Genomic DNA, 16,713 nt, shown 5'->3' with positions numbered 1-16,713 from the left:
TGGTTAAAAGGCAAAAACAAATCGTAATAAAAATACACAAACCTAGTGAATACAAACAAAATGGCAAAATTCAATTGCAAAATAGATTTTCGATTGCCAAATTGGTGGAGAAGTAATTGTTTAGAAGCTTTAAATAAAATAATACCCATAATAATAATAACCGAATATTACGCATACGCCACATGTGACAGTAAAAAAACTAAAAAAAAAAAAATTTAGTGATGGGCGAATCGCAGATAGTGAAGAATTGAATAAATCAAATCATCGTAATATAGATGGAATATAGATTTTTTTCGACTGTTTTCATCCACGGTTATTAATAATTCAAAAATTAAAACTTATCCAAAACATATAACAGTGGTGTCCACGAATTTATAAGGTTTCTTTTTCGACTTTAGTTTTAATATTCTCGGCTCCTAAGGAACTCCGAAGTAAACGTAACCTAAACAGCGACCCTTGGAAAGAAAGATTTGGACAATCGATGGACAGTTTTGCATAAATGTCCCTTATTGATAGGCGATAAAAACTATCTAATTTGAATTTGATTTTAATGAAAAATATGTCATTTGACGGAAAATTCATTTCACTTTCTTTCGTAGTTCAAGGAAAAAAGTACTTTAGTAAAAACTAGTGTTGCAAAATGGCCTCTGTTAAAGGACAACAAATTTTCATACAAATTTCAGATATTTAATTGGCTTCAAATCGAAAGGGGATATGAATGTACATATGTCTATTCGGTTACTATCTAATTTTATGTTTTCAATATGGTATAGAATTTTTACTAACACAACGGTCTACTACATATGTGTATAGTTACATATCTATGCAAGTCAAAACTAAACAATTTTTGATTGTCTGCATTGAATATAGCTTTTTGAAATTTGAAGCTAAAATCATATCTTTACAGGCTCTTAATTGTGTAAAAGCAATTATGGCATGGCAGAAAGCTTCTATTTCGTTTGTATATTTCAAAAATACAAAATAACTTACATAGGTAAACAACTATTCAAGAAAATTTAATGAGTGTCATAACTTACTAGAAATCTTGATATCTGTAGACCTGTAAAGATACGTTAGATAGCTAAATAGTTTTTCCTATTCAAAGCATTCGACATATAATTTCACATAAACAAGTATTTTTCATTATTCATATTTGTAATCTTTGTGAAATCTTTAAACAAAATTACACACGCTTGGGCATTGTCATCTCTAGCACAGACTCCTTTGTTTATATGGCCATATATTGAATACTATATGGTATATCTATGTCCTATGGCAACATCCGTTCTACTATCCACATTCACATATTGTTGCTGCTGTTGTTCTTGTTATTGTTGTTGTTGTTACTGATGTCCAGCTGCATTGGCCATCGAAACGGAAATGAGAACTCAACGCAGCGGAAATTTAATAACGACGAACAATTTAGCAACGAAGTGCTTACCCATAGAATCCCACAAAAGGGCGACATATTTATGCGGCCATTTTGACAGACCACAACGGCGGCCACACCCACAAATACCACCATGATTCTCCGCCCCGACTGCTGTCCTACCTACCCCACCAGCCCATCGCTTGCAATTGTTGTTCATTGACAAATGACCATTTCATATGTGAAATGGCAATTCAATTGATTTCTCTGTGCGGCAAAGCAGTTTGCAATTGAAATGAAAATAGTTCAAATATGTTTCGATCGCAATAATGAGAAGTATTTCATAAAGCCTGGTCACAAAAAGACCTTTTGCCACCCCATCCAAAAAAAAAAATACGAGCCACTTTCGCCTTGTTCACCCATTTGACCACCCACACGGCAACAATACTATAAATTCCATTTGTGTGGTGCGAGAGAAAAACTGACAACAAATTGTCAATAACAATGGCAGAATGTTGCAAAAGCCAACAACAAGCAGCGACTTCTCGTATTTATTGAATTTATTGCCTAGAACAGAGTTCAAGTATGTCAATGGGCATAATAATAAATTTTATAGTTTAATTTGACATGACACAATTGCTGAAGATGGATATGGGATAAACATAAATTTTGCCTTACTTTACTGTATATAATATACAAGTAGTACTTTGGCTGGGACAGTCGAACAAATGTGAAAATGATGAGTCGCAATAAATGACAAAAAAGATAACTGAAACAAAAGTGTAGAACAAATGAGATAATGGATGAATATAATAAAAGGGCTTGAAGTGTTTAATACGAATTAGGATTCAACTAAATGTACATATAAGAAACACAATTCACGCCAGAATTGACCACTTTGAGAATATGGAAACACAAGCAGTCGGAGGGTTTCAAGTGGAATAGATTTAATCGTGTTGAGTGGCAAACATGTTTCGCCAATTAGGCCCAATAAAGTCTGTGCACAGTAAGTTAAAGCTTTAAGTTACTGTTTAGTTCATAGCTTTAAATGTGGATTGTAATTTAAATTGTTTTAAATATATTAAGAGATGATATCAAGAAATATTGTAAAACAAATCTTTTGGTCAGAAGAATTAAAAATTGCATCTTACCCCGACCTTAACCTATCGCATTATTATTATGCCTACACAAAAGTTTTTGCAGAAATTGTATATTTTCACATTCTAAGAACAGATTATAATGTTGATGTAACATATTTTGCTTACATTCTTTTACTTTTTTGCAGACTCAAACTCAGTGGAAGGTAAACAGGCATGTTCTCGTTTTTGATTCGGAATGTTTTTGTCGAAATCGGATTTCATACATTTTCTCGAATTCGATTCCAAAAAAAATGATTTGGTTTTAAGTTGATTGCCTTTAAGACAAATAAATTTGATGTAAAATATGTATATCTTCAAAATTTTGCAAAAATTATAATGTTTGCCAGGACTAAAATTGAAATAGTTTAAAAACCTTTTACAAAAGAAACCTGAGTTATTTTCATCAGGACTTGCATTCAAAAACAAAATATATACCTAAATGATTGTAAAGCTCGGCAAATCTGTAAACTGATCTATATCAGGTGAAAGAATGTGTTTCAAATTTAGCTTCGAAAACGAAAACGATTGAATTAGTTTTACTCGGAATTGAGAGCAAAAAGTTAAAAAACGGGCCGGAATCGCTCTTGATTAGCGTGTTAGATCCACTCGGAAGCAAGAAAAGACTTCATAAAATCCATTTAAATTTTGTTACTTCTTCTTTAATCAACGCTTATTAAAATTCAACAATTCCAAAAAAACTTCATTGACATTTGCTTTCTGTAGTGGTTCGTGTATATCTTAAATAACCGAGATAAATTAGCTAATACAATACATATTTAACATTAAAATTACTTTGTAGATTAGTATTTTTTGCAACAATTTTTGCTTTCATAATATATTTTCTTGCCTACTTTTTGTGGTAAAACCCCTCACGTAAATGATAAATTCAAATTTATCAACAAAAGCCTTCCTTCTAGCGGAGGAGACAAAAAAAAAAAATAAAAAAAGAAAAATGTGAAAAACAATTTTCTATAAAATTAATTTTCCTAATCAGCAACTGAGCAAGTCACTCACTTGACTCTTTCATGAGCAGCTTTGTGATTTGACAAAATGTTACCCCAACCAGTTTCTTTGTCATCGTTTTCGACTTTTTTATTAAATGCCTGGGCTCAATTATCTTCATGACATTCTTTTTGAAGCCAACTTGGGCTTGATAATTTATATCCAACACACACACACACACACACATGTAAACCCATTCCTATGTCTCAGTGATATGTGTGACTCAAAAATGACTTTGCCAGCTGCTGTGCTTGTGGAGGAGATAACAAAAGCGCTTGCTAAGGACTACAAAATTTTCCTTTCTTCCTCATTTTTTGTACTTTTGGCTAAGATTTTGCTATCAAGATTGTAAAGGAAGTTATGCAAATGAAAAACACAGAGAGCGCGTAAGAAAGGAGGAGAGAGAGAGAGAAAGAGATAAAGAAAGTGTTGTCATAAGTTGTTAACAAAAAATTAAGTTAAAAAAACCAAGACAGAGAGAGAGATGATTTCTTTTTGATTTAATTTGCTTCGAGTAATTAAAATTGACATGAACATAAAATTCCATTTGCCAAACGCTTAAGCCAAAAAGTAAATTTCCATTTATTTACTTTAATTTAAACGAACGAATAGCAGAGCAAAAGTTGAGTCTCTGTATGTGTCCTGTCTATGCGAGTAAGAGTGTGAGAATGGGTGTGAATGTGTCTGTGGGAATTCGTTATTCACACTACCAGAGTAAAAGAAATTAGCATAACAAAAGGCATCATTTTCAGTTGCTGCACAATGCAAACATGGCTAAGTCGATTCTTAATTTTCAATTAAAATCCAATTTACAAATAGACGAAAACGTCCAAACGAGAAATTCTCTTTTCTTTCTATTTCGTTTTTGTTCCCATTCACATGCTCATCTTATAAACGAATTAGAACTTTACCAAAGATTAGGATTTGAAGTGAAAAAGGAATTGATTTTTAATTTAAGTTTGTATATAAAATTTACAGAAACCAAACTCCGAAACAAAGATACTGACGACAAGTGAATAAGGACTAGAAAGAAGACTCCAATTGTTCTCAAGAGAGTGTAAAAAGGATTAAAATGGCATAAAAAATAAATCCCATTTTCAATTAAAGATTCAATGGAATATTCGCAATGCTTTATAAATTGCAAGTTTAGAGTTAAGTTTTTGCAATATTTTCAAATAAAATTACAATTTTTAATTGTAGTTATATCAAAATATATCAACCAAATTTATTTACAATATAAAAACCCATGAGACAAATAGAAATAAAATATGGCATACATAGGTTTTTGGCAAATTCCGTTGACTAATTTAAACAATTATGCAGTGGCTTTTGAGCATTCCTATATTAGCCATTAGCATTCAGTTTTTTGGCCAACAACTTGAACTTTCTTTCACCTTTTCTATTCAGGTTTGCCCTAAGCTCCATCAAATTAATAGAAAATTTTCGTCCCAAGTCATTTAAAATATTCCATGTGCGCTTACAGACCAAATGCAATTGCAATTGGCATTTTAATAATCGTTCCTCGTCTGAAAAACTCCTCAAACAATCTATTAATTGTTGACATTCAGATAAAAATTTTTGCTGCTCAATGTCCAAATCGAATACGAAATGGTATATTTGATTGAAACAGATTTTACAATCTCTCCCATTTTTGGTCAAAAACAAATCCATTGCTATTGTATTTAGATACTGTTTGTGAGCTTGAACTATATCATCTAAAGTCTTGGCTTCATTGCATCTTAGATTTAATTGATTATAAGCTTCATCTAAAACCTGAATCAATAGGTAATGTCTTAGGCCTCTCATCACACTGATAAATAAATCGATTAAGGCTTGAAAACGTTGTTCTACCTGATTGACATCGGCAAGATACTCGAATTCAATACGCCTTCCAAAATAATATTTATGGCTTAGTATTCTTTCGAAAAGAATATAGTTGGCAGAATGGAATTTCCAAAGATCTGTGAAAATATTTGAATACGTCTGAACACTTTGACCTATGAGAGCCTTCCAATTGTCAGCTAAATGCCAGCATAATTGAAACTTTGACCAACATAGACAACTCTCTGAAGGAATTTCCACCATATAAAGCTCAGAGTTATCCTTAGTTAATATTTGCTCTAATACAGAGGTAAACTGTTGCAAATCAAACAAATCGACCGATTGTTCAAGTAAAGGTTCAAGGTGATTTATCAAGTTAGTAACGAAATGCAGATCGCGAAGTAATATATATTTGAAAAGCTTATAGAATAGGTCAATGGCCGGCTCATGTTGACTAAATATATATGATGAAATGTCTTGATTTACCCAAGCAACAAGATCATTTAAAGGTTCCATATTATGATTCAAGTAAGTCAGCTGAAAGGCCTTAGCAAGCTTCTGGTAGTTCAGTGGTACTTCAATATCAATTCCTAAAAATTCTTTGCTATATCGATGACATTTTCCAACATTTAAAATTAAATGGCAAAGTTCGTTACTCAAAAATAAGGGAACTATCTTGGTTAGTAGAGTGAAACGTCCCTGCCAGAAATTCTCCGTAGGTAATGTCAAATTTTCAATAATAAAAAACTCTGTAGACTCCGATTCGAGTAGCTCACCAAAACGTAACCATCGGCTTAAATGCTCTAACATGGTCTGGCTGACCAATAATAACCAGTTTTGCAATAAATTTTCATAATTTCCTTGATACAATTCCTTAGAAAGTGTGCTCAATAAATTTGCTTCCTCGAAAATAAGACAATTTAGATTTAAAATCCATTCAAATTTCGATGAAAAATTTCTACTCGATTTCCACAATTGAAAGAGAGTTGCAGGTTTTTCAAGTTTTTGATATTTTCGATGCAACTGTTTGTATAGCAAAAGTTCATCACGCTGACGTTGAGCTAAAGCCATGCCACTCTTACCTAAAGTTTGAAGTTGTTTCTGCTGATGTTGCAGCTCTCGATATAAACAACCCAAATGTCCCAAGGCCAATAACAAATACGATTCGCTTAGGTTACGCTGTTGTTCCGGTGAACGTAACAGAAGTTGCGATGTTCTGAACGAGTATCTTAATTGTCGGCATTCATAGCCCATCATGGCATTCAAGGCATCGCGTAGGCGTTCATCATCTGACAACTCCTGAACACTACGATCAGTCAGTCGCCAGCGCATTGCCTCATATGCACCTTTCTCTTTACTAGTAAGCAATTGTCTTAATTGAATTTTTCCTACTAAATGTAGCCAACTTTTGGGCCAGATTTTGCCTGCTAGTTGCTCCTTTACACGATCTAAGATCATTTTCAAACGCCTTTGAACAGCTGAGACATCTATGAGTTTTGTTAATGAACTATTTGGATGCGCCATCATTTCATAGAATTGTTCTAGTTCTTCGTATAAGTTCGGAGCACTAGCCTCGATAGGTGAACATTGATAAGCAGGATTGGACTTAAATAGATGTACAATAATGGCTGGTGCGGCTATAATGTAACGCTGATGTTGCCATTTCTTTGAAGAACCAAATTCATAATTATCAACATTGTCATTGATGTGTTCAAATTTATTCAATTCATTGCATGTTGGACTTGGACGATTGGTTTCAAAAATATCTTCAAACTCCATGTTTAATGGTTCGTTTTGTATGTCCATCGATTGAGTTAACGATTTAATTTTCGTCTCATCTTTTGCTAAAATTTGTTGTATGCTGTGATTCGAGTTCAAACGTACTTTTTCCAATTGATCCAATAAATGTTTATAGCTTTCCAATCCTTTATCTATTTTTTTAGCAGACAAGGTCATAAAACTTTCTCCATCTGCTGTTCTAGGAGTTAAAAGGTCTTTGAATTCAACGTCAGCGGATTCTCGTGAAGAAATAGAATAATCTTGAATGTTGGAAATTTCGGAAAAACATTCCTCATTTTGAGAATTATTTTTTTTAATTTGGTTAAATGCGTACTGCACATTAGCGAAAATATCATTCACATTCATCAGCTGGTTAATATTATTAATTTCATAATTTCTATATTCCACTTCGACTGTTTCCAAGAAACCATAGTTCAATATCAAACCCTTTATTTGACAATGGGTGAATATCAAATGTTCTATAACGACAAAGCTCTTAAATTGCGTAGATTTTAAATCGCTAGTAATATGGACTTCGGAAAGATTATTCTTGTAAAAACTATCTTCAGAATGTAGGCTAATTATATCTTGGCAATCATGCAACAATTCTTTGTCTTCTTTTTTTTTAATAAAATCATTATAAACCGATGAGTCTGACGACCAAGCACTCAAATAGTTTCCTGTCCTTGGCACAAGTTTGGAACTTTCTTCGGGCAAGGTGAATGACTCAACACTTTTGCAAATTTCCTCTAATATTTTATCTGCATCATAAACCGACTCACTCTCCAATTTTGATAATTTTGGTCGATCCTGTGAAACATCAGACATATAGTCAATCTGTCCGCCATTGATAACAGTACTGGATAAAGAAGTTTGGATGCATTGCAGTTCATCTAATTGAACTTTATAGATTTCGAATTCCTTTTTGAAATCTGTTAAATTGGATATAGAAACTTTTTTACCTTCATATCCGTTCAAAATTCCCTTTTTGTTTTCAATCAGAAGAAAATCGGATTCTGACGAAACTCTATCTGTTTCATTTCGATTAAATCTGGATTCGGTAGTTGTGATTTCTTTGGAAGTATAAAGCATATTGCTTTCATTATCTTCATTGACTACCTTAGAATCGTCCTTATGCCTCATACGGTTTAGACTTTTGTCTTCAATGTGAGTACAACCAGATGTCTGGAATTTAGCTTGCAATTCACAGTTTTCAGGAAAATTTTGCTTGTTCTTAGCTTGGCTCTCATTCGTTATACAATTTGGTATGGGATTTTCCCCAGATTGAAGTCCTGCAAATTCTTCAACTACATATCGCTCAGAGTTTTTTAAATTAAAATACAAATTCTTCATAACTTTTAATATGCTGTCTTGATCTTTATAGCCTTTTGATATTTTGGTTTTATATTGATATTTGTCCTTTAGTTCAAGGATCACCAAACATCCATGCTGATACATCAAACCCCTTAAATCACAATATCTTTGTATAACCGGTTCTTTCTTCAAATAGCACTCAATTTTAAAATCAATTCTTATTGGCTTAGGCTTAAAGTGATTAGATTGACAAAGATTTAATAGAGCACTGCGATCCTTGTATTTGGACATTTCTTGACTGAGTAATTCAGTATTTGAGTACGAATGTTCCAAACCATTTTTTATATATATACTTATTTTATGTAAATTACTTTCTAAAATGTCTTCTCCATCAGATCTCCTTGTGGGCAGAGGTAAGTTTGATTTAGTAAAGTTCATAGATGTTTGGTTGGATGGAATAAATTGATTTTCAATAGTTGTACGAATCGTACTTGGATCGATTGATTTTAATATTTTTTTCTTACTTAGTCTGGAACAACCAAACAATTTAGATTCGCAATTATGGTTAATTTTTTTGGACGAAGGCAAGTTTAATGTTGTTGGAATAGATTGACTTTCAATAGTTGTACGAATTGGACTTGGATCGATTGATTTCAATATTTTTTCCTTACTAAGTCTGGAACAACCAAACAATTTAGTTTCGCAATCATGGCTTATTTTCTTGTTGTTATCTATGATTTTTCTATGATTGAGTATATTATTCTTAGCCAAAGATTCAGATCGGTGGTTCAAACACTGGAATTCACAATGCTTTTGTGGTTTGGGATCAATTCTAGCATAACCCTCTTTTATTTTCGATTTAACTAGCTTTGACCTTTTGGAAACACGTACATGTTTTCTATTTTTGTCCTTAACTTGGTCTACTTCATTTAGATGCTTTAGTAATTTATTCACCTGATTGTTGAGGCTGTCAATCACTTTCAGACGATATTCAATGGTTTCCTCTTCGGTCATATTATCAGGTTCTCCAGCGTCAAGGAGTTCGTAGCATAGTGTTAGGTAAACGTAACGTTTGTTTTCATCTGGTTCAATCCTAGCCAGTTCTCTATAGAGATGCATACACAAATTGGCACGAAACTCCATAAGGTCTTTATTGCGTGAATCTCCCGTGAGTTGCAGCTCCTCGAAACGTAGTCGAAGATTATCGAGAACAACCAATTCATGGCGACTGTCATTATTTAAAGGTCTGGAGAGTATATAATTTATGGATTTGCTTACATCATAATCAGGATTGCCCAGACAATGTCTTAATTTGCAGAGTTGCTCGTACAAAAAGGGACGCGACTGTTCGTCCATTGCTTTCTAAATGTTCAGGGAATTTGCCATATATATTTTTTTGTAAATTTTGTGTTTTTTTTTTTGTTTTGTTTCCTTTTCTATATGATAAAAAATATGCCGAAAACTTGTGCAACTAAACAAATTCAATGACATATAACTCAAGGCACACAGATTATCTATGTATTTCTTTTAGATTTCTATATTTCCACCGTTTCGCAGCGATCTAACTCAACCACAATAATTAACCCATAAATCTGTCAGAAGATTGTCGACAAGTCCTCGCCGTGCCGCATTCAGCAAAAATTGCACACACACCTTTTGTGCTGTATTTGCAGCATTTTGCCACAACCTTTTGCAACTCTTGTGGCAACATTTCATTCATTACAAAGTGGGCGTGGGAATCTCAGAATGTATGACGCTACTTTTAACCTCAGACGCACACTAAAAAAGAAAGAGAAGGTGTTTTTTTTTTTATTGTTCACCCAGGAAACTATGCAAAAGATAAGTGAAAAAGATTATATATGCATTGTAGTACAAAATTTACCGCCAACATGAGAAGATGGGGAAATGCAACAAAAAAGAAACCGAAACTCAGTGACAGAAATGGCACAGAAATTTACGTGCAGACAAGTCAAACGTAACGGAAGCGGAAACGGAAACACCCATTTAAAAAGTATGCAAAAGAAAAAGGAAAAAAAAATCACGAAGGCGTTCATTTTTGGCAACCGACCTCAGGCCAGAGTCAAAGAGAACTAAAGCGATGAGCACAATGTTTCGGGTCAAACGAAAAACATTTATCCTTTCCATCTTTCCCCCTCTTTTAGAGTCACTAGAAAATTGGTTTTTTATAGTTCAAGATTTTTAAAGTGTAAATTGATCTAGTACTTGAAGAAATTGAGCTACACAAAGAATGAAATACTCAATTGGTTTTTGATAAATAAAATAAGCATCGAAGGATGTGGCATTCTGGTAAAATTTGGTTGTTTATGTGTTGCTTTGGATATTTAAAAACAAACTGAGGGATCCATGTGACTATTTTCATCTTCAAATCTCAGTTTAGAACATAAAAATTTTTGAATTAAGTTCCAAATTTTTAAAGCGAATCAGTTAGAGCTCTTTTATGGCCAAAAACTTTTCGATACTTTTGGTTTGTATTTCCTTTTTCACAAAAGAATTAATGTAGGAATTTGTTTTATTTAATATATTTATTTGTAGTATTTTAGTATATTTTAACTTAAAACTATTTATTTGATTATTTTGATTAGGTTTAGTTAGAAATTAGTTGTCTTTACTGCTTTGCGTCGTTTCGTCTTTTGTCTTTTTGCAACTGCTTTCGCTCGTCTCCTCAGTTCGACTGCTTCGTCTTTAACTCAATTCGCCCCGCTCAGCAGAGTTGCCAGACCAAATCCCACATTACCGAAGTTTAATGTTCAATTACTGCCATCGTAGCAACCAGGTTGTTTCTTATGTCATTCGAAAAATTGATATACCTTAGTGAAAACTCTACATATTCAGTCTGATTCAAGTGTTCTGTAGGAGAACACATAAGAAAACCAGTAAATTCAAAATTAAAAAAAAAATCCTTTGGCATTCAAACATTTCGGTTTTAGATTAAGTGCAAAAAGTGGTTTTTATACTTTTATAAAAAAAAAAACAAGTCAAAAATGTAAGCAAAAAAAAATTTATTTATTTGTGAATTATCCTTAAATTAAAACTTTTTTAGTGAGCTCAGATTTGTTTATCCCCATATAAATCAAGTAATTTAAACAAAAACAAACAACCGCATGCACGCACGCACGGGGTGGAGCGGTCCACAAAGAAGTGAGTATGTTTCTGGACATTAAACAATGTCCAATAATTGCAACATGCAATTATTATAGGTATACAGAGCTGATTAGATTGAGTTGAGCAAATGAAAACCAGAGAACTACACATGGAACCACAAACTGAAAGCCACTATAAAGGACCTATGAATTACACATGGAACAACCAACTGAAACGCCATAATAAAGAACACGGAGGATTACTCCTGGAATGCACGGTGGAGAGGGGATTTGTCTATCCTTTTTTGCAATCAACGGATCTCGGAATAGTCCAGCAAAAGAGATTTTTCTTGACAAGAATGGTCTGGCCTTCTAGATTTCTTTTCGACCAATAAAAATTTTCAGCATTAATTGAAATATACTTTTACTTGCTAAAATGTTTGTTACCCTGGGAAGTATTACCTGTAAGTACTTGTGTAGGGAAAAAAGCATTTGCCATGCTGTCAAAAACATTCCAGCTCATCTGTGTTGGGTATACAAAAGGAGTGTCGGCTCTAACCCAGTCTTGAGTAGACACTTAAGTTGTAGTTACCGATTCATGTGAATGTTGAACAAATGACTTTTAGTGAACAATGCAAATAATTGTCAAACCTTACAACGGCAAAATACAGAACAAAAAGAAAACCTAAACCAAAGAGGGGAGAACTCTGGTGGAGCGCTCAATGCACTGAAAGGAAGCGTATGATTTTTTATAAGGCATTGTAAAAAGCTCTGAAAAGGAGCAGAAAACAGGTGGAGGGTTTTCCTCTGCTGATTGTCTCAAGACTGAAGCGTCGCTTTAATCGGGCACAAATACGAGTGCAGGACAAAAAAAAAGAAGCTTTTGCTTGCCTGCCATGTCAAAAGAGGAGGATTTCGCTTATCCCCACCATTTGCCCTAACCTCTGTCATTGGCTTTTCACATTTGAATGAGCGCCAAGTTGCAATCGCCTTTCGCACTCTTATCCCCACATCCCACAACCCACTCCCTTCCACTTAACAATGAAAGTCAATAAATTTGATTTGACATTTCCTACAGGGCCCGCCTTCAGTACTCGCAAAGGACCCGTACTATTTCCTTTCTTTTTCATTTTTCTTTAGCTTTCCCCTTCTCTGCTCATATCGTTCTACTTGTATTTTTTGTTTTTTTTATTTGCGCTGAATTTGCACATTTTTGCCATTTGCTTGTCGCCCGAGTCTCAATTGTAATTTTATTATTATGCCTGACAAAATGTCACACATCTTGCTTTTTTAATGAGCAGGGCGTTCTCCTAGTCATGTCTCCTTTGTCAATTGAAAAGAGAGTTTGAATAGTGTGAAAAACAGGTCTCTTGCCTGGTACCAACGGCAACTAGAAGCTTTAAATCATTAATTCAATGGCATATTCTGAGATACTTTTATGCTTGTTTTGTCGTACCATCATCGTTGACATGTCTAAAAAGAGTCCAGAATTATCTTCAAGTGTCATTTGCGCAAATTCTACTTTTCTATTAAGTCCCATGGATAAACGCTATCGTGGCCTTCAGTAGTATTAAAACTGAATCAAAGATATTTGTTCTTTTTTTAAATATATTAAAAACCTAAGCCTATTCTAAGCCGATGGACTATACTATAACCAATTAAAGACAACTTAAATTCAGGGGGTGATTAACGGGCTCTGGGATTCCTCCTTAACAATCAGCAGCATGCCACAGAACGAAACTCTGATTTTACAATTTCAAAAGATCAAGGAATTTAAAGGCTATTTGTTTTAGCCATCCTGTATATAGAACATAATTTGTTAACCATTGTAAAAACACATTTTCAAATAACTGCACGAGAAGACTTGTATAATTAGAGAAATCCTTCTTTGTGGTCCTTGAATAACTCTGAGTATCTTTTACATACATACATATACATATACAAAAATGTCGGGCTTTCCTTCCTGACGCTATAACTTCAGCTACTCATTGTACTCTGCTCAGTTATTTGCATTATGCGCACGTTTTTTCAAACGCTTACTTTAAACCGGTATTGTGTTCACTGTGAAAGGAGGAGCAGATAGAGTTTAAGCAGGAACCAGCATGGCAAAATAGGCCAGAGTTTGAGGAGAGACTAGATCTTAGTACCGGGTTGAAGGAAGAATTCGATTGGGAACAAAGAGAAGAATCTGAATTGCATCGAGAACATGAGTGGGAGAAGGAGACAGAATTTAAGCAGGAACCACCATGGGAGGAAGAGCCAGAATGGGAGCAGGAATCAAAGTTTATTCACGAACCAGAGTGGGAGAATGCGACAGAGTTTGAGGAGAAGACAGATGTGGAGTATGAAATAGTTTTCCAGGATGAGATAGAAGTAAAACAAGAGCTTTAGCGGATGCAGATACTTTTTTAATAAGTGTTTTAATCATTAAACTTAAATATATATTTATAATTTTCCAATTCTGTTTATATGATTTGGGCAATTGTATTGAATCAATCACTAAATATTATTATTAAAATTGGTTTTCTCATGCAATGAATTATATTATTGTTAGTTTATAATTTCTGCTGCAGGGCAGACTTCTTCATATGCATTATAATTTTAACAGACATGAGAAAGGGGCAGAGTGTAAGTGTCTCTTCTAGCTCTTCTTTAAAAAGGAAATTTTCAAGTATATTAAATTATGGGCTACATATTGAAATGACTTTAAAAATATACATTATTAAAGAATATCCATAGATATATGTATAGAAAGTATGCTATACATGTGGTACGCAAATATAATCGCACTTTCGATCTTCAAATTCTTAGGCCTTTTTACTCAATATTCCATACCGTTTTATTGAACATAATTTATTATACATTACATTAGTGTATTCATTTTTCGAGCAGCTACGAGGAACACGTTCGTTACGACTTGACGCCAAAAAACTCTCTCATTTATATCTCGATTGTTTGTTATCGATATCATTGATAACTTTCGATTTCATTCCCATTCCCACATACATATTGAACTCTGAACATTTAAACACGAGTCTGCGTTTATATTTATGTCAACGTAAATTATGTAAATTTTTTAAATCCAAGCAGCCGGGTTTTAGCCACCTGTCATTCGAAAAGTTGATATACCTGAGACGAAGCCAGAGAAAGTCAGTTAAGTTTTAGTTCTCACTAGAGCACACAGCTCTAAAATCAAAATTCAAAAACACAGTTTTTTTCGGCAAATCAACACTTTGTTTATCTTAGATTTAAGCGTAAAGAGATATTTTTTATTTTTTTTTACTTTTATAAAAAATTAAAAAAAAACTCAAAAAAATCGGAAAAAAAAGGTGAATAAATTTTCTAAAAATCAATATTTGCTAATAAACTGACGAAAGTATTCAGGTATTTAATTTAATCTGCTTTGGCGTGCATATTTTGGAAAACCATAGAGGCGAATTTTAGGAGCCGTTATTAAACACTAATACAGACCAATGTACCAGGTACGCCTGTACTGACACAGAAATCGTGGCGAATACAAACTCTTTGACTTGTCTGTCTCTGGTTCTACCTACACACGTGAACACTTACCAAGTGTAAGTCAAGAGTTTTGTATTTCAACTAAACATATTTGAATATAATTACCAACTTGCAGCTTGCGGGACGAATAATAATGGATGTTAATTATAATATTTCTAAATACTGAACCATGGACGATCATCACATCCTGAACACGAATCTACACAAAGTGAGCTACGAAGATTCGAATTTTTATAACTGATTTATTTTATAATTTTTTTCTCACCTAATAGACTCTCATCCACAAACACGTTAAAGATACACAGGAAGCGCGTAGTAGGTTCGATACACAAATATATACGATACATTTGATGTATTCATCATGCTGATACAAGTTGGTGCGTAACACTTATACACGTTAAAAATACACAGGCCAAGTGTGTAGTTCTATACCGAAACTGATGAAATATACTGATGCAAAGTGGTGCAAAACAAATCTAAATACTGAGCAATGGACGATCATCACATCCTGAACACGATTCTACACAAGGTGAGCTACGAAGATTCGAATTTTTATAACTGATTTATTTTATAATTTTTTTTTCTCACCTAATAGACTCTCATCCACAAACACGTTAAAGATACACAGGAAGCGCGTAGTAGGTTCGATACACAAATATATACGATACATTTGATGTTTTAACATGCTGATACAAGTTGGTGCATAACACTTATACACGTTGAAAATACACAGGCCAAGTGTGTAATTCTATACCGAAACTGATGAAATATACTGATGCAAAGTGGTGCAAAACAAATCTAAATACTGAACAATGGACGATCATCACATCCTGAACACGATTCTACACAAGGTGAGCTACGAAGATTCGAATTTTTATAACTGATTTATTTTATAATTTTTTTTTCTCACCTAATAGACTCTCATCCACAAACACGTTAAAGATACACAGGAAGCGCGTAGTAGGTTCGATACACAAATATATACGATACATTTGATGTTTTATCATGCTGATACAAGTTGGTGCATAACACTTATACACGTTGAAAATACACAGGCCAAGTGTGTAATGCTATACCGAAACTGATGAAATATACTGATGCAAAGTGGTGCAAAAAAAATCGGAAACCGAAATACATAAGAGACATTTGATGTATTCATCATGCTGATACAAATTGGAGCAGAGCACTTATACACGTTGGAAATACACAGAAGGCAAAAGAAGATGTATTCATCATGCTGATACAAGTTGGTGCGTAACACTTAAATCGATGAATATAAAGACTTTTGAGATACACTGGGCGAAATACACACGAAGATTGACGATTCATTCAAATGAGACGCAGAGACATTTGAAGTATACATCATTCTGATTCGAATTGGCGCATTTGTAACTGAACTGAATAAATAAATATATTTTGATACTAACTTTATAAATTGTGTATTTTCTTTTGATACAGATCTGATGACTTCAGATCAGTTCACAGAGCAAGTATTAGCCGTTTGCTAATGATTATCAAGAGCCTTCGACAGATTTTCTTGGGCATCGCAATCAATAAAATATTTCCCAATGCACACATTTTCGAATGTATAGACTCTTGCATCGAACTGAATGGAGTAACTACCACAGAAAATTAATCATTGATTCTCTTGGTCAGCTGTTGTTGTGGC

General features: G+C 33.7%; 1 protein-coding gene and 2 long non-coding RNA genes across 4 annotated transcripts; 2 read left to right on the top strand and 1 right to left on the bottom strand.

Moving 5' to 3' along the window:
• Positions 1-4,746: 4,746 nt before the first annotated feature.
• Positions 4,747-9,865, bottom strand: LOC111518822. Its single transcript, XM_047010786.1, has 2 exons — positions 9,703-9,865; positions 4,747-9,652 (listed from the first exon to the last, which is right to left on the bottom strand). Exons 1-2 carry the CDS (start codon positions 9,705-9,707, stop codon positions 4,855-4,857), a joined length of 4,803 nt encoding a protein of 1,600 aa, XP_046866742.1. The 5' UTR covers positions 9,708-9,865; the 3' UTR covers positions 4,747-4,854.
• Positions 9,866-10,894: 1,029 nt separating this feature from the next.
• On the top strand, positions 10,895-11,701 carry LOC124460246. Its single transcript, XR_006954176.1, has 4 exons — positions 10,895-10,909; positions 11,154-11,428; positions 11,486-11,583; positions 11,643-11,701. It is a non-coding gene; the product is annotated as an uncharacterized LOC124460246 (long non-coding RNA).
• Positions 11,702-14,828: 3,127 nt separating this feature from the next.
• Positions 14,829-16,470, top strand: LOC26530042. 2 transcript variants are annotated; one of them, XR_006954126.1, is made up of 6 exons: positions 14,829-14,854; positions 14,910-15,100; positions 15,160-15,252; positions 15,317-15,573; positions 15,640-15,895; positions 15,962-16,470. It is a non-coding gene; the product is annotated as an uncharacterized LOC26530042 (long non-coding RNA). The 2 variants fall into 2 exon arrangements; XR_002724098.2 differs by lacking the exon at positions 14,829-14,854 and having other exon boundaries at positions 14,895-15,100.
• Positions 16,471-16,713: the final 243 nt, after the last annotated feature.

This window comes from Drosophila willistoni (genome assembly GCF_018902025.1).
Source record: "Drosophila willistoni isolate 14030-0811.24 chromosome 2R unlocalized genomic scaffold, UCI_dwil_1.1 Seg167, whole genome shotgun sequence".
Taxonomy (NCBI): domain Eukaryota; kingdom Metazoa; phylum Arthropoda; class Insecta; order Diptera; family Drosophilidae; genus Drosophila; species Drosophila willistoni.
This window is presented reverse-complemented; position numbering and strand designations above follow the sequence as displayed.